Here is an 18,342-nt window from a genome sequence, read left to right as displayed (position 1 = left end):
AAGTGGTGGGGGGTAATTCTGTCGTCAAGTTCTCTGAGATGACGTAGATGATGGCGCAGCGCCAATTTTCCACTCTGGTGGCGTAATGGGAACTAACTATGAAACTAAGAAAAGACCTCCGATAATTTTCGGGCGCATTGTTAGGGTAACGGCTCAAGGTAAATAAACAATAGGTGTCGTCCGCCAGGTTGTGTCGGTACCACAATAATCACTACAAATACTCTCATATCGAGCCAAAAGTAGAACGTAATTGTCCTTAAATTACTTCAAAAGCGGTCTGTACAAGATAGTAATAAGTACGGAGCATATATGATCATTTACGTGGGAACTTATGTTGCATCATCAAGGTTCATCATTCGTTTTCACCTTCCGTAGTTAAGTTTATTATATGGCAAATAGTGGCATGAAAATACGTTTTCTATGTATATACGTAAACGAAGTATTGGTTTCCCAAAAGTATACCGAGTGCCAAATGTGAAAAATATTATTATATATTCCTAGAAACAAGGTGATGTAATCCGTTATATTGTTCTTACTAGTTCAATCAATTTTATAATTTATTTAACTTGGTGGTTATAAAGTGGTAGTATTATTATATTTCCGCTGTGTTACTGTACATTTTAAAATGGCTTGTGTGGGGTCGTCTCCCTTAATATCCATTGTAACGTAGATTCTTTAATCGAAGTGATCAGCAGACAATATTTGGCTGCCATGTTTTTGTAGGGTGTAGGGTTGGTTTGGGTACCCTACATCAAATAGGGCCCGTTTAGTTCCAAAAATGGCCATATTTAGGGCTTGATTTGGCGTATGTAGGGCAAGATCGGTTTATGTAGGGGCTGATGACGTATCCAGGGTCGGTTGACCCTACAGGGTCGACTGAGAATACGGCCCTTCACTTCCTTCTTCCTCCACCTCTCTTTTGGTGTGGTATGGACCTTTTAAGTGTACCTAATGATTTCAATCCCTGGTGAAACCCAGTACATGTAATTAATTTCTTTATGTGAAGCAACCAAGTATCCATTCTAATTACTTCTATGTAGTAAATCTATTTAATTACATGATCTTGCTGATAGATCACTTTATATGCACTTCTGGATAAATTAAATACTTTTTGAGCTCTGCATAATCTTCATAATTTAGGTACAAAATTGCTTTTTTGCCCTATTTTGCATTTTAATATTGTGGTTGTGTATCTCCTTCCATGGTAATTTGTAATACAACACATTGACATATTTTCAGCAATAAGAATCTATCCTCCTGTATAGGTTATCGTCCATTTTTGTGTGTAATATATTGCTGGTAACAACGTAGAAAATTGAAATTAAAATGAAGCAGTTTTGGGTCATGGTGGGCTTAATTCATTAACTACACCAGCTTCTAAGGAGTGAAGTGTAAATAACAAATTTTCCATGCCATTCATTAGGAAACAAAAGATATGTAATTGTTTCTGAGGTATTTGAAGTGTCCCATTTAATCGAAATACAAACCAATCAACTAACCATAATACCAAATACTTTTACCAACAAAATTAATGAAGGAACAGCCCAGTATAAAAAGAAGCATTTGTAATAGAAAAATAAAAATCAGCTGCTGAAGGAACAGATGCCAAATAATGACTTGTTTGATAGAAGAAACAATACCAGAACAACTGTATTTACTTGAATCTAAGATGAACACGACCCCCCTAATTTTGGAACTCCACTAGGGAACAAATTTTACTTAGAAAAGTAATGACCGCATAGATGTTACTGAATATGGCCGGTCTGTTTTTCCCAATATTTTTGGAAGATAAGTAATAGAGAATAAGAAAAATGTGGTTCTTTTTATTTTTAATTTAACCCGCCCGTAATCAACAATTGATGTATTATGATTAGTGAATGAGGCAGCCCATTTCTTCATCGTGGGGGCATCTTATTTTCAGAGTGGGGTGACATCCTCGTTGCCTGTGCAGGTGATGCATGAGAGGGATCCTGCCAATGAGCATGACTGCATGACGTCCGTCACCACCCTTATCAAGCATTTACTAGCAGAAGGAATTCTCCCCTCTGGCAATGACTCCCAAGTGAGTTGGAAATGTCTTTCTTTACGCTATCATTGAAAAATTAATTATGTCATCAATAGAATTAATATTCATGTTTGGTGGGTCTTATTCTTGGTATGTGGTGCATTTACTTGCAGGTAGGCAAACTTCTCACTAGGTAAATTGGAGTGGTATAAAAAAAACTCTCCTACTGATTACATGTAATTTTGAAGTGTGAACAGTTCTAAAGTTCACATAATGGCATGAAAGTTATTTTATGCAGTAGTAAGAGTGGTACTGTTGGACAGGCGGCATGATCATTTCGATCACCTACTTACAGGTAGATTTTTTGAGCCAGTTGTTGAGAAAACAAACATTTGTGGAGACTCTTTCTTAGAGATGTCTCCGGAAGAGCTCGTGTAATGGAATGAAAAACCCTATCATCGGAGGAGTTCAAAGTTTTCCTGAGACTAATATTTCACTTGGGAATCATTTCTCCAAACCAGCTAGCCGACTACTGGAGTACTGATGCAAAATTTGGGCATCATTATTTCTCTCATAACATGTCGCGTGATCCGGGACATGATGGCAAGACATGTTCTGCATTTTGCCAGAAATCCGGTGGATGGAAAATGTAAAGACCCCATTTTCAAGATTAGGCATATTGTTTACCACTTTCACTATATTATTGAAAAAGATCATTACCCTCATCAGAATTTGTGTATATGTGAATCTATGGTGGCTAGGAGAGGAAGGCTTTCTTTATCCAGTACATAAAATTGAAGCTCTTATTTCATTTGTTTCCTTCGACTAATTCCGAATCATCTGATTAAAAGTTGTGGAAAAGTTTTCTGTACATACTTGTAAATCAAGGCAACAGCGGTGGAAATCAAACCATTCTCATGCATAACAATACCATATTTTATCGTTAGTCTAGCATAAGTTATGCCTGTCGAAAAAACGTCATCGTATGTTGATGACATAACTCAGAGCAGTGTGGCCCTGTAGCACAGTCAATGTCTTTTCTTTTACATATGATAATCCCAGACACCAATGACATAAACCCAGTGCAAAAGCAACACAAATAGCTTTACTGCAAACTTCGTGAACAGTTGTACTTATCCTGAATTATAGTCAACACGCTCAGTTTTAAGCCAGGCAATATTGAAATGCACGGAGCACATCAATTGACATTGTGCCAATTTTTGCAAAAATAATTAAAAATTTTGCTCAAATCAAATATAGACATGCATAAGGGACTGTACTAAACACAAGCAAAAAAAATTTTTTTTGGCTGATTCAGATGACTTCCATGAAAATCAGGCCCGCATTGAATGTGTTAAAGCCGGTGTGCCACGGTCAAATTCGCTGAAATGATGAGGCTAGCTCGTCATGTGCTCCCTTTGAGCTGCCAAACCCGCGAGCCGTGAGCCTCACTTGGAAAATGTATGTGGAAGGAGTCGTGTGCTCATGGAGTCCAACTTCCACTGCTCATGACTCCAACTCAACGCACAGTGTGCACGAAAGGAGTTGTGTGCCCATGGAGTTTGACTCCCACCACACACGACTCCAATGTGCACATTGTGCGCAAAGGGAGTCGTGTGCACATGGAGCCGATTTCTACCACTCAGGACTCTAACACGCACAGTGTGTGCTGAGGGAGTCATGTGGAGGGGAGTGACTCACCAAATGAGGCTCTCTCTCTCTCGCCCTCTCACAGCCCTATCTGCTGAGTAGCACATTTGAACTTCGCGCAGTGCCCATCACTAGAGTGTCACCAGATTTTCATAATTGTAGTGCTATTTAGGGAAGCAATAAATGTAAATATTTTGAAAGTTTAACAATGTTAAAATATGCATAATGTACAGAAAGAACTCATGTTTCATGAAATATAATGCATTGGAAGTAATGAAATGATTTTATATGAGCAGCGATAGCCGTGTTCTCGATTTATTTAACTAAATATGTACTCTACAATACGAAATGATAACCACTTTTTATTTCACTGTTTTTCGATGATTACTAACTACCTAATATCATTTCATTACTTACCATTCCATTAATAAAAAAAAAGGATAGGAGCACAATATTCAGCAAGTAAAATGGAAGTGGGTGGGGGTTAATGCAGTTCCAAATGTCACAAATCACTCAATTTTCACTAGCAGAGGGAGTTTTTGTCTGATTGGTATGCAAATCAGGGATTATATTAAATGCTTCTTTGAGAAATTTTCCTTTTTCTTTACCTGAAAATATCGTAAAGTAATCAGAGCCATTATAAAGAGTGTATGTAATTATAGTTTCATTTATTTATTTTTTGTACTTTTCCCTCAACTTCATCATCTTACTTCTTTGTCTGATTAAAATAAAATTGATTGCAAAATATTGAAATACATTTGGCATTAATTTTTATGAAACTTTGATTTTCAGGATTTTGATTGGCTGAATTCTATAAAAGAATCTATTGAACACTCGGACAGACATGGCAATGTCAAAATTTTTCTTGTCAGAGTTGTATTAAATTGTGAACAAGAATTGGCTGATCATGCAGAGATATTAATGACACCATTAATGATGCAAGTGGGTAATGGCTTTCTTGGGCATCGCATCAATTACTTAATATCAGATGTGGTAAGTATTGGAAGGAATAAATCTGAATTAACAGTGTTGCTAAGTTCTAGCCATGTAATTCATGAATGCAAATACTTTCAGATTCAGACATTGTTGGGGTGGTGGAGGAAAAACCCAAATATAATGCTGTCAAGGACCCACACCACTCAAATGTTTCACTTCTTTGCCTTGAAGACTGATGAGCCCCATTTTGCAGACCTTATTTTTAAAGAATACAAAAATATTATCAGGTAATATTTTTTTAATGATTGAAATAAAATTTATTGGCTTGGTCTGAAACTTTTTTTGTTTACATGACACAGTGTCAGCAGTGACTGAAGTCTCCTACAGTTTGCTCTAGCAGTGTGGTTTGTGCCAACTGGTTGATTGTGTCCAACTTGTTGTTTACCATTTTGATGTGAACTGGTTTACACCAAAATATGCTCGGCGATAATGGCACAGCATAAGACTCTTTTGCGAGTGCTGAAGATCCCTGAAAAAAAAAACACTCTTGAAAACCTCTTTTTCTAGTTATAGCATCATAAAAAGCAGTAAATATGATGTATTAACTCATTCCTTATAATGAGGAGTAATTGCATCAATATTTCAATGTCTACCCAGATAGCACAAAGTAAGAGAGTTATCAGTTTCTTATGGTTTTCTTATAGAAAAAAATTCATCAAAATGTAGCTTGTTTCTCTGGCAAATCCTTCATAACAGCAAAGTAAAGCATTTATTTTTCACTTGACTTGCATTTTACCTAAATATTCTAGTTCTTTTGTTAACACTAAATTTCTTTTCTTGACCATCTACCATCTTTTCAGTTTTTATGCATGCAATTGGTTGCTTTTTTTTACTACTAAAACAGTAAGTTTTTTGCATTACAAATCCTCATTGGTCCCATATTTGGCCAGAATGCAGTGCCTTGGCATTAAGAGATTTGATTTGCTGATGTAGTGGTAAACAAGTTATTAATTATTATTCATGTTTTTGCATTGTTGCAGGGAGATGTGTGAGCAGTGGATGGATTTGATTGACGTTCCGTTTGATGAAATATTGGCCAAACTGGAAAGTGAGAGGGAAAGGAGTAAAGACCTTGGCTTATTTCTGTCTCAACTTTTTCTGAAACATTCCAAGGAGCCATGGCGACCAGGAGATAAAATTAGGTCAGTGTCTGTTGCTCATATCCATTGCTGGGATTAATGGCTAAACAATTAATTTTTGAAAATTATGTTAACTATTTAATTTAACATTAGAATGACCAGGGTAAGCTGCATACCTATAATGACCGCCAGCGGTCAATTGACCGTTCGCCCTTTTCTTGCGCTCTTTCATTTTTTTCCCTCTAAATTTTTACCATACGAGTGTAGAAATATCATGATTATGTTTTACGGTTAGATGTAGTGCTAGGAAAGAAACTGGACTTAGCAAAACAATATTAATTACACCTAAAATAATTTTTGTAAAATAGAAATGTCTCACTTGCATAGTTAAAAAATAATAATTCAAGTATTTTTAAACACAAGTACCTTATCAAAACATATTATTTGCTATAGTTTTCTTGGTTAAAAGCATATATCAGATAAAAGAGAATCGAAAAAGACAGCATTAAAATAAAGCACTACAAATTTGGTCTTAAGGTATGTATTTCTTTACTCTATTATCACGTTTGAAAATTTTCTGATTACGTTCACACATGTATTTGGGAGACACACATCATTGTTATAATGAAATAATTTTCCTGGAGCACAATAAAAAACATTAACTTTTTCACATGTAAATAAAAAAACATGGGATTTTTCTGGGTCAGAAACCGTGGTGCAAAGGAGATGCCAAAAGCCGATATCGTCACTTATAAAGATGCCTTGCGGAATCCAGGTGATACTGCTGTCATTCTATGACAACCAACGTGGTGAAAACTCGAAATGTCAACGAGTTAAGAATGCCGCGGTAGACTACGAGACAGCATAAGAGACAGTGCTGAGATGAAATGAGCAAAATTGTGGAATGAGACGCGTATGAATCTGAAGGAAATAAGAGAACGCTTTCGGAATGTATCGTTATGTATTTCATTTTATCGATACTCTGAGTCTCTGATTTGTCATTAGCTTCTCACAGGGTTCCCACTCAACCGTGAAAACCTTAAAACCGTGAATAAGCCGTGAATTTCGTCTGCCATGAAAAAACGTGGAAATAGCCGTGAAATTCGTCATGAAACCTTAAAAGCCTCTCAAACTTGATTTTAGATCTACAATTGACGGATCAAAAGAAAAATAGGTTAGTCACTCGCAGATACTGTCCATGCATTTATTTATCTGCACACCTATATTGGAAGCACAATTATTGGTCTGTGTGTCATGACGACACACAGACCTTAAGGGTGTGATTGGACGACCTTTCACCAAAGTGATCATTAACCCTGGCGAGAAATCAGACACCTCTTCACTTCCCTGTCTTCCCTCCTTTTTCTCACTCACAACCTCTAGCCGGCCCTAAATTTTGCTAACGATAGGCGACTTCATAAGAGAACTTTCATTGCTGCGTTTTGCATTCCCGATGTTTATCGCGTTTGCTATATTTTTAGTTAATGTGCGGCCAGTGATTTTTATGAGATCAATATTTCTTCCTAAAATGGCTTATCAAACAGACTGTGAATTTGATGCAATTTAGACAGTGAAAACGTGGAAAAAACCGTGAATTTTATAATTTAGTTAGAGTGGGAACCCTGTTCTTAGTAAGATGTCTTCTAGAGATCAAGCGCGTCAGGATAATGAGACTGACATATGGAGTGCCGATTGACTCAGAAATACAGTAAAACCTCTATGTAGTGAACTTCTTTACATCATAAACCTCCATACTTCATACCACCCCTACGTTCCCAGCTGATTAACATGTAAATTTATAGGCAAACCTCTTTGTAGTGAACCTCTTTATATCGTAAAACCTCCACTTATCATACCAAGGAGATACCCCGAAAATGACCACCGCATAACGTACCAAGACAACAAGAGACCATTAATGCAGCCCCGATTGCGTACATGGAATGACATTTTCAGCAATAAATGTTTCACTCTTTTTTTTTCTTATATACCTTATTATGGTGTAATTTTCACTTTAATCATTAGTTGTGGCCATTTTGTTCAATATGAGAGCATACCTAACAGTAAATGAGGAAAAAGGTATCCAAGTATCCGAATCATTTTTAGTGACTGTTGAATTGAGAGAGATCACATCATTTTCTCTCGAATCATGGTAAAAATCATGCGATAGCGTTTGCTTTCTCTAATTATCAAATAATAAATATATGTTCACTGATGCATGCATGTGTGTTTAAACACATAAATATAATGGTTTAAAAGACAGTAGTGCCTTTCATTTCCAATGGATATGACAAATTGGTGCCTATCACTAAAACCTCTCTATAGTGAACCTCCATACATCAAATTGCCCAAATTTTGGTCCCCTCCATTACGATGTGAAGAGGTTTTACTGTATATTGAAACACGTTCAATGAGGGCGTTGTAGAAAATATCTATGGAGCATGCTGAATGGAGGAATATTGAAGGAAACCATCAGAAGAAATGACAATCACGGGAAAGCGAGACTGTGATAGCAAACGAGTTGACGGGAAGGTGTTTAGAAACATCCATTTTATTTCCATCTGTAAGTGCGTGGTTTCTATTGGGTTGGCACTCCAGAGGAATTATTGATATCAACTCATTTAGTGAAGGTATTTATTATCAATCACACACCGTGCGTCGCACACATGGCCTGCGGCCTCTACACATGAGTACTTTCCGTCGACTGCCTCTGGCGTCATCCCCGTCCTCTTCCCCACGTGGCCACACCTTCCCGGAAGGTGCTGATGGCAGCATCACTCCCACGCACTCTCATGAGTGCCTATGCATGGGGATCAGAATAGCATTACCATCCGGTTTCACGTCTCTGCGAACTCAAGATGTTCCGCTTACAACTATACCCCCTCCAAAGTGAATTGTTGAATATCCCAAAACATAACAATTCAATACTAGAATACATGGAAACCATTAACATCACAATAAAACAAAGAAAGATGAAAAGTTACCCAATGATAGAAGAAAGAAAGAAAAGAAAAAAAAATTAAAGCACTTAACAGAAAACCGTACAAGTTGAAATATATGAATCAATTCAAGTGGATCAATAGGTCCAGAGTTCAATCTTCGGCCGTGGCCTACACTTTCCTAGAATCACAAATTCCCACCCTCCCAAGCACTCGTCATCTTTGCACAGGAATCCCTTGGATTTTAAAAACCCTCTTGGCAATTCACTGCCCACGACCCCGCCCCACACTACTGATGCACTTCACACATTACACATTATCACTGTTAAGCTATACCCTTCATTTTTACAACCTTAAATCTAACATTGCATACCCATTATCCTCCCCTTAGCTCTGTCAAACAATTGACCTATTAATTTATACTCATTATTCATTCCTTCAAATCAAAATTAATTACCACCATCCAATCGTGTTCTATTAACCCCACATCTTGTCCACAGTCAAATACCAAACCGTTTTTTTTTTATGGCACCAATTCTTGAGCCATTTCAAGTCCCGCTATCCCAGCGGCGACTAAAATGGCGAATACCAAGGTCATTGTACTTGTTCGTCTTCCTCTAGAACCGTGGACAAGGGTCCTTGTGATCGGAGCGAATAGGAGTGTGAAGGCGCAGGAGAAGGGGACAGGGGAGGGGCTGCGGTTCTCTCAGCTGTTCGCTGTCGGCTGCGGAGGGGGTAAGGGGACCGCCTTGGGAGGAGAGGGGAAGGCGGTGGAGGGGAGGCTGCTTCGTTCCGCTGGGAGGAGCTCTCCTCTTGGTTGGGAGGGGGGGGAACCACTCCTTTCCCCTTCACTGGCGCCTCGCCGTCTGGAGGGGATGAGGGAGGGGAGTCAAACCCTTCCCCGCTATCCGTTCCCAGCTGGCTGGCCTCTGGAAGGTCGGCGTATCCCCGCGGCTCCACAGATTCGAACTCTATGTCACTGCAAGAGGGTAGAATTGGGGTTTGGGGAGGAAGGGGTGGATTCTTCCGGGGTCTTCCTCGGGGGCGAGCACGTCTCCTTCCTAGATCTGGGGGTGGAATAGAACCTGAATAAGGTTTCACACGATTCACATGTACCACAATTTTTCGAAATGGAAGCTCCAACTCTAAATTGCAATCGGACAAAACTCTTATCACTCGATACGGCCCTTCCCAGGGGCAATGAAACTTTTTCACTTGCCCTGGCTTCAAACACGGGTCGCGTAAATATACGTAGTCGCCCACCTCGTATCTGCGTTGTTTTCCCTTTGTTTTTACCCCCTCTGCTTGCGTCTTTTGTGCCCTCCGATTGTTTTCCTTGCAAACTTCCCACAACTTTGTTAGTCTCGCACACAATTCTCCCACAGCCGGGTGCTTGGACGGGACATCGTTCGCCGCCATGACTTCAAAGGGGGAGGCCATCGGAAATCCGAATATCACTTCGTGGGGGGAGTACTCTGTACTACGGTGTTTTTTAATATTATACACAGAGACTGCATAGTTTAATAAAGAATCCCAATTGTTGTTATTGTAATTCACGTAATGGCTCAGTATTTGGGCGATCGTGCGATGCACTCGCTCAACCCTCCCGTTCGCCTCCGGGTGATACGATGACGTGCGTAATCGCTTCACTTCGAGCAGTCTACACATCTCGTGGAACAACTCCGATTCGAAATTGGTTCCCTGATCGGTGAGGATCGTCTTTGGGACTCCGAATCGCAAAATCCAATTTCTAACAAGCGCCGCAGCCACCGTCTCCGCAGTTTGGTCGGCCATGGCCGTCATGACTACATACCGTGAAAAGTGATCCACAATTGTCAATATGAACCGGTTTCCTTTATCTGTTCGCGGCAAAGGGCCTACAATATCTAGCCCTAAGAACTCAAACGGCCGCGAGGCATAAGGCACTTCCTGCAAGGGGGCCTTAGAGCCTCCATACGGGCTTCTTCGATTGCACGCAATGCAGTGCTTGACGTGCTCCCTCCCGGCTCTTTCGATACCTGGCCACCAATATTGCGATACTAGTCGAGTCACCGTTGCTTCCCTACCTAAATGTCCCGCCATTATATGATCATGGCATTGCTTAAGTATTTCCTCCCTACAGCTTCTCGGCACCACAGTCCTATTCCCCCGTTTCGTTTTCCTAAACAACACATTGTCGATTACCGCGAAATTTTTGTCTTCCCTCCACCCTCGGCACTCCTCATCACTCCCTTGCGCATCCGCGAAGTCTATCGCTCCCTCAGCGACCACGCCCCTCACCTTCCGGCTGAGCGTGTCGGCATTTAAATGCGCCTTCCCGGGCTTGTGCGCTACTTCGTAGTTGTACTCGCTTAACTTAAGTGTCCAACGCATTAGCCTGCTGCTTGGATCCTTGAGACCAAACAACCACTTAAGAGCAGCATGGTCAGTTACGATCAAGAATTTACGGCCGAACACGTAACACTTAAACTGTCGCACTGCCCACACGACAGCGAGGAGTTCCTTCTCTGTTGTAGTATAGTTTATTTCGGGGTTTTTCATTTGCCGAGATGCGTATGCCACGGGGTGTTCCTCCCCATCGATCACCTGCGATAACACGGCCCCTATTGCGAAATTACTCGCGTCCGTAGAGATGATGAAAGGTCGGTTGAAGTCGGGGTAAATTAATACCGGACTACTCGTCAACGATTCCTTTAAACTCTCCACAGCCTCGTCACACTCAGGCGTCCAATTAAAAGTAGTCCCTTTCCGCAGCAACGCCGTCAGTGGTCTGGCGAGCACGGCGTAGTTATCCACGAACCGGCGGTAATAGTTTGTAAGTCCTAAAAATGACTGAATTTCCTTTGCCGTTCTCGGGGTTGGGTAATCGCGCACCGCAGCAACTTTTTCTGGGTCGGGCCTGATCCCGTTGGCGCTGATAACATGGCCAAGGTACTTTACTTGTGGGAGGGCAAAGTGGCACTTAGTCAATTTCAACGACAGGCCGGCCGCTTCCAACTTCTCGAATACCTTGCTTAGCCGTGAGGCGTGCGTGTCAATCGAATCGCTAAACACGATGACGTCGTCTAGATAAACTAAACATTCCGACGGCGTCATCCCCCGTAGCACTCCATCCATCATCCGTTGGAATGTCGCGGGCGCGTTTCTAAGTCCAAATGGCATGCGGACGTATTCGTAATGGCCGCTGTTTACGATAAAGGCGGCCTTCTCACGCGAGTCCGCGGCCATCGGAATCTGGTGATATCCGCTAGTGAGGTCGAGGGTCGTGAAGTACTTACATCCGCCTAAATATTCCAAAGTCTCTGTGATATTGGGAAGGGGGTAAACATCTGCTTTAGTGATAGCATTAAGGGCCCTAAAGTCTATGCAGAATCGATAGTTTGGCTTGCCATCCAGTGACTTTTTCGGAACCACCACCACCGGAAACGCCCACGGGCTATTGCTAGGCTGGATGACCCCCCCGTCTAATTGCTCTTTCACGAAATTCTCTATCAGGGGCTTCAGGTGGTGCGGGGTCCTATAGGGTTTTTTATAAATCGGGCGGGCATCACCCGTCGGAATTTCGTGCTCCACTAGATGAGTGGCAGGGGGCCCGCCCGTTTGCGTAAACAAATTCTGAAATTTCTCAATCACTGGGGCTAGTACTTCTCGTTCCTCCCCTTTCAAGTGCCCCAACTTATCCCGAATGTCCCTTCCGAATTCACTCACTTCCATTACCCCAACGCACTTTTCCTCCCATCCAGTTGTCCCCTCTTCGCGGCCCGTTTGAATGTCCTCACCCGAGTGCACCTCGCTAACTCTCGCGATCAATGTCCCCTTGTTTAGCGTAAGTGTATCAGGTCCAAAATTAGTTACGTGTGTGGTGACGCTTCCCTCATCGCTCACCAAGCACACACACCTGGCCACCCGGCACTCCTCCTCCTCCAGGGCAGATTCCACCAGGCACTCCTGACCCGGCCGCCAAACTTCGGTGTCCAAGAAAATAGGCAGGAGTCGCACGCTCCTACCCGGAACGATTTCAGCGCGCAGGAGTCGAACCGGTACGTCAACTGCTCCATGGCGATGGTACGTCCTCGTGGGGTATCCTCGTGGTATCTTTTCGCCCCCTCTCCTCGCCGCGTCGGGGTGGAAAGGGAGATCATGGTCGGTCGCCGCCGCTAGCGCCGGGTCCACTACCGGTGACAGCGGGCTCCTCGTCCCCGCAAGAGCGGCCCCATCAGCCGCGGGCGATGACGGCCCGTCGGTCGGTCTCCTCCTTCCCCCTCTCTTCTTGCGCTGGGGCGAAACCACGCCCACTTTTCCTTCCATCCCGTCGGACGGGGCCCGCTGATAACAACCCACCGCGCCCATCGCCGCCTCCCTCCTAGTCGACGCACTCTCTCGCGCGTCGGCCAAATGAACTATTTTTCCATTCAATACCAATACTCCCCGAGTGAGATCAATTACTGCGCCGGTTTTTTCTTAAAAAGTCCATCCCCCACAGTCCAGCATAGTCGCCCAGCGAGTCCACCACTTGCGCACGCAGCATCAGTGACATGCCGCCAACTCTCAAAGGGGCCACCACTTCGCCGTAATTTCGCATGTGCCCCCCCGAAATCCCTCGTATCCTAAAGGGTGAGAAAGTGGGGGTCAACTTGCCACTGCACTGTCTAGTCATTAGGGAAACTTGGGCTCCTGTGTCCACTAGCATAGGCCACACCCGTCCGTCCTTCTCCACTCGCACTACCAGTCCATTTGCCTCGCGGAGCGAGCAAACAGGTGTGATCGCCACCTCCTGGGGGGACCGCGTTTGGCGATTAACTCGGCCCCACCCTAGTTTAAATCCGGCTTTCTGTCGCTCGACGGCCGCGGAGTACTCTTGCAGTCCCTCGCAAAATGCCCCTGGCGGCCGCAGGCGAAGCAGGGCCCTCGGGGGCGGCTCGGACATAAGCGTGCGAAATGACCCTCCTTCCCGCACGAAAAACACGCCTTTGCCGTCGATGCAAAGACTTCCCTCTCCTCAACTGGCCTCTTCGCACGCCGTTCCACCTCCACGATGCGCGTGGCGTTCTCAATGGCGTCATCAAACGTCGCTGGCATCCTCAGTCGCGTTTGTCTACCCACCTCGCCAGAGAGACCGTTTAAGAAGGCATCCAATGCCCTCTGGTCGGCCTCTTCCCGGATGGCAGCCACCCTCTCCTCAGTGCCTTCGACAGAATAGGTCCGTACATTCGTTTCACGAACCCGATCCGCGAATTCCTGTATGGTCTCCCCCGTCTTCATCCGCAGGGTGGACAGCAACTCCCGGTAGTACCGCCGGCTTTTGCTTGACCTGTATCTCTCCTTCAGCAGTTCGGTAATCTCCGGATAAGTCAATGCCTCTCTGCCCTCAGCCTTGGCTCGGCAATACGTGTCCGCGGCCCCCTTTAGTCGCAGCCTAATCGCATGCTGTTTCTCCTCCTCCGTCCACTTACTCAGCAAGGCAGCCCTGTCGAACCGTTCGATAAAGGCATCCACATCCTCCGCTGGTCCGCCGCAGAAATTCTCAACCGAGGCTAAGAGGGCGAAATTCGGTTGTCTATCCGCGTAGTTCTCAGCGGTCGGGGCGAGGGGGTGCAAGGGTCTCTCGGCCTCCCGAGCCTTCATTCTCGCGTTCTCCTCCTGCAAGTCCTTTAACTGCGCAGTCAACGTGTCTAACGCGCGTTGGATATCCATTTCTTGGCCCGATATGCTAACTCTGCCCGTCATCCTCACTTACCTTCACTATAGACTTGATTCCTCTCTTTGTTGGAGGCCAACGTCGCACTCTGACACCAGTTGTAAGCGCGTGGTTTCTATTGGGTTGGCACTCCAGAGGAATTATTGAAATCAACTCATTTAGTGAAGGTATTTATTATCAATCACACACCGTGCGTCGCACACATGGCCTGCGGCCTCTACACATGAGTACTTTCCGTCGACTGCCTCTGGCGTCATCCCCGTCCTCTTCCCCACGTGGCCACACCTTCCCGGAAGGTGCTGATGGCAGCATCACTCCCACGCACTCTCATGAGTGCCTATGCATGGGGATCAGAATAGCATTACCATCCGGTTTCACGTCTCTGCGAACTCAAGATGTTCCGCTTACACATCCATTATATTAACAGTTTATGTGACACTGGTAACGATCACCATAAATGCCACTGAGCGACAGACCACCGCATCAATTTCGGGGAACAAAGAACAACACACACCTTAGTGCCGCAAACTGTGAAAATTTCAACTGCTGTAATTTAGAAAAAATTTTTATGCTTTGTTGCATTTAAAATAAATTTCATTATTCCAATCAACTGAACACAAAAAAGTTTTCACCGAATTTTTGCAAAAGATGGTTTTTATTGGAGGATCTAAGAGAAAATCACCAGTTCTGGCGAGCCGGATGACTACAGAGTGGTCTGAACTACTGGAGTGGGTGACTGCAGCATCTTTGACGAGAAAGTGACCGGCATGCAAGTTGTAACACATCGCCAAAAGGGTATTCCTCGGGCACTCACACAGGCAACGCGTATACAGGAGAAGCGGGGATGCGGCAGCGTCTGGCCTGGTTGGCAGCAGCTACACACGAATGCAACAATGAATTTCAGCTAAATGAATGTTCATCACTGCCCATAGAATGCTAAGTTGGCTTATTTGTGACTCTTTACAATGCAATATACAGAGGGTCCCGGACTTTCGCACACAATGCGTTCCCGAAAACGTGTACGAAAGTCGAACCATTGACTTCCGTACTAATTAGGGGTTACGTTCCAAAAGAGCGTAATATACATACTAAAACCTTTTTTTTTCACAGATTTTATTTCAGTTCACTTAATTTTAATAATATGTTGATAAAACTCCTCAAATCATCTAATTTTTTTTCGAAAATAATCAGAAAATGTAAATAAAAGTTAAAAAACAAGTTGGCTCCGTTGGCTATCGAGTGAAACTTCCTCTTGGCATTTAAGTTGACATTCTACTTGTTACGTCCTCTATAAATAAAAAGACTTATCAAAAAGCATAACTAAAAGTAATTATAGATCCCGCACTCTGGATACCTTTTTAATTTTTACACCAAAATTCGACATTCGGCAGGTGATGGCATATATTTCGCATGTTATTAAAAAAAGACAAAAGACAAACGGAATTCGGGTCATATTTCGTGCAATATCCTTGCTGAAGGTGTACATGAATTAAACAGCACTCAAACGAAAAAATACAATTAGAAAGATCTTACTAGTTTTATTGAAAGCAATTTGATGTTGTCCAGTCATCTTTTTTGAAAAATATCTCCAATGAAGGCTTTCTTCTTCTCTTGATGAAGGAGCCTATAGCGGGCAGTCTCTCTCCATAATAAATCACCTAGATTAGAGTGAACTACCAACAATTCCCTTCATTGTATGCATTCGTATTGTTCGCATATACTGCCATTTGAAACAATTGAACGTTGGGATGCGCAGTAAATACCGTGGGAATTAAAAACAAATTACAGACCAACGTCCGAAAGTCCGAATTCAGCGTACGGAAGTCAAGTAAAAGGTGTCAATTTTGAACGTACGAAAGTGCGAATTGTTCGAAAGTCGAGTGTACGAAAGTCGAGGACCGCCTGTGCCTTGGTTTTGCTTATGCATCTCTCCTTCACATAAACTTTAAAATTATGCGTAAAAACTGTTTTAAAGACATGGCAGTCAAACTTAAATAGTATTCGTGTGTGGTAAAGTGCACACTGTGATATTTGACAAAATTGACACAAAGGAGAGTTGGCAAAGAGAGCTAAATTACGCCATACAACACGAACATGGTCAATTGACCGCTCACAGTCATTCTAGGTAAAAATTGAAATTTTTCAGGACATGAATTTTTTCCCCCCAATAAAACCTCATTTTCAGGTTGTGTGTTCCAAAATAATAAAAGTAAAAAAATCTCAGCGTTATTGATTGAAAAATAAAAAAAATTGTGCACGAAAGAAAAATGCGGACGGTCAATTGACTGTCATTCTAGTGTTAATCATTACTTTTTATAAAAATTAAAATTTCGACTTTTATTTGTTTAAATTTTACTGAGTAATAACTACAATTTATTTAATAATTACAGGTAGCTCCAATAGGGTAGTTTCCTTCATCAAAGAAAACGAAAAGCATTGATTGCGATTCATTACCCACCATTAGTGTATTCATAATACACAAATTATTTGGTTTTTGAAATACCGGTTTTGACGAATGGCAAGGGTCAAATTTTATCCTCATTTGAAAAAGGCCAGATTGGCACCCATGCGATTCCACTCCACGTGACATCACAGGGACCTAGTTTCTGCACGAGAGGATAGGAGTTTTACATCGTCTGAGGTTACCAATGCATGCATGAGGCACAGAGCTCAGGGAAACATGTCTTAATAATCACCTATTAAAACTGGCTAAGGTCGGAAAGTTTTCTTCGTTTGATAAGGTATTAATAAACCTTATTTAAGCGAAGCGCTACCAGCCAGCAAGGTACTCAGCTACCCGCTAGCATCCTGCGTCCTATCAGCGCTCAGAGCCGCGATCAAGGTCACCTCACAAGGCGGGAGGGGGAACCAGAAATGCGTCGCACAGACTTTTTCCCATCATTCCTACTTACGCGTCGCGTTTTCGCGCACTTGAAATTTTTCACTTTTCATTTAATCGCGAAAAATAGATATCGTCATTTAAAAATCTAAAAGTGTGAAATACATACTCCAGGAGTTATAATCTTTCGATTTAGGCAATAAAAAAATTATAGGAAACCACCCTATTACATGTTTTACAATAAATATTCAATAAATACATACATGCATACATATATGGCTCAAGCCTATGAATGTATGATATGAAAGCTCTGAAAAATGAAATTGGTGTTAATAAAGGCTTCTACGGTGTTATGTGTTGAATGTCACCATCTTCTGGGGCTTCCAACATCGCTCATAGTTTATATTGATGAGAGTTTGACAACAGTTAATTTTAAAGTTAAGTTTGTTGCCAATATTAACAATGAGCGTGGTTGGAAACCCCAGAAAATGCTTGCTCTGCAAAATGTTTTAATATTGATTTCCTTGGTTCATTTCAGGTTCCTCAAAGGCTTGCAGTTATGTTACTCCAAAAAAACTGATAAATTCCTTCTTCTAAAGTCTTCCTTCGTAATTGGTCAAGTTTTAAGGTAAATGAATTACAATTGCCTTTGATGTGTAATGGTATTCATTGTCATCTATGAATAATTAAGTTGACAATAAGGTGTGAAAGGCCCTTGGAAGACCGACTTTTCTCTCTCAGAATGCATTTGCTGTTGCTTAAGATATTGCTTGCCATAATTTCCTAGTTTGAAAGGTTGTTGCCCACTCATTTTTTGTCTTTCTTTTAGTTGTAAAACTATGTGTGTATGGTTTTGGGGAATACACTATCAATAGTTTGTAGAGTAAAAACATGCTTGATTCAGGAATCATTTTTGAACAAAGAATACCAAAAATGAGACTTGACTTGTGACTGAGGTCAGTTGGTTATTCTCTAACTCAAGGGGGTTATTCTGTAATTTGAAGCTCCATAACTTTGTTGCTAAAATTAGCTTCAGAAAGCTACTACCGACTATAGTATTCTCTAACGTCGAAGCATTACATAGTTGCAGGGGGCAGTTGAGCCTACTGGTTACATATTGGTGTTCTTGAACAGAACTA

General features: G+C 42.3%; 1 protein-coding gene across 1 annotated transcript in view; it reads left to right on the top strand.

The window, feature by feature from the left end:
* Positions 1–18,342, top strand: part of LOC124162866 (DNA-dependent protein kinase catalytic subunit-like) — a 299,017-nt gene that overhangs the window by 137,758 nt on the left and 142,917 nt on the right. The window contains exons 27-31 of the mRNA XM_046539551.1: positions 1,922–2,062; positions 4,448–4,648; positions 4,730–4,878; positions 5,632–5,793; positions 17,742–17,831. Of these exons, the coding sequence (XP_046395507.1) occupies positions 1,922–2,062; positions 4,448–4,648; positions 4,730–4,878; positions 5,632–5,793; positions 17,742–17,831 (743 nt within the window). The remainder of the gene's footprint in view (positions 1–1,921; positions 2,063–4,447; positions 4,649–4,729; positions 4,879–5,631; positions 5,794–17,741; positions 17,832–18,342) is intronic.

This window comes from Ischnura elegans, chromosome 7 (genome assembly GCF_921293095.1).
Source record: "Ischnura elegans chromosome 7, ioIscEleg1.1, whole genome shotgun sequence".
Lineage (NCBI taxonomy): Eukaryota > Metazoa > Arthropoda > Insecta > Odonata > Coenagrionidae > Ischnura > Ischnura elegans.
This window is presented reverse-complemented; position numbering and strand designations above follow the sequence as displayed.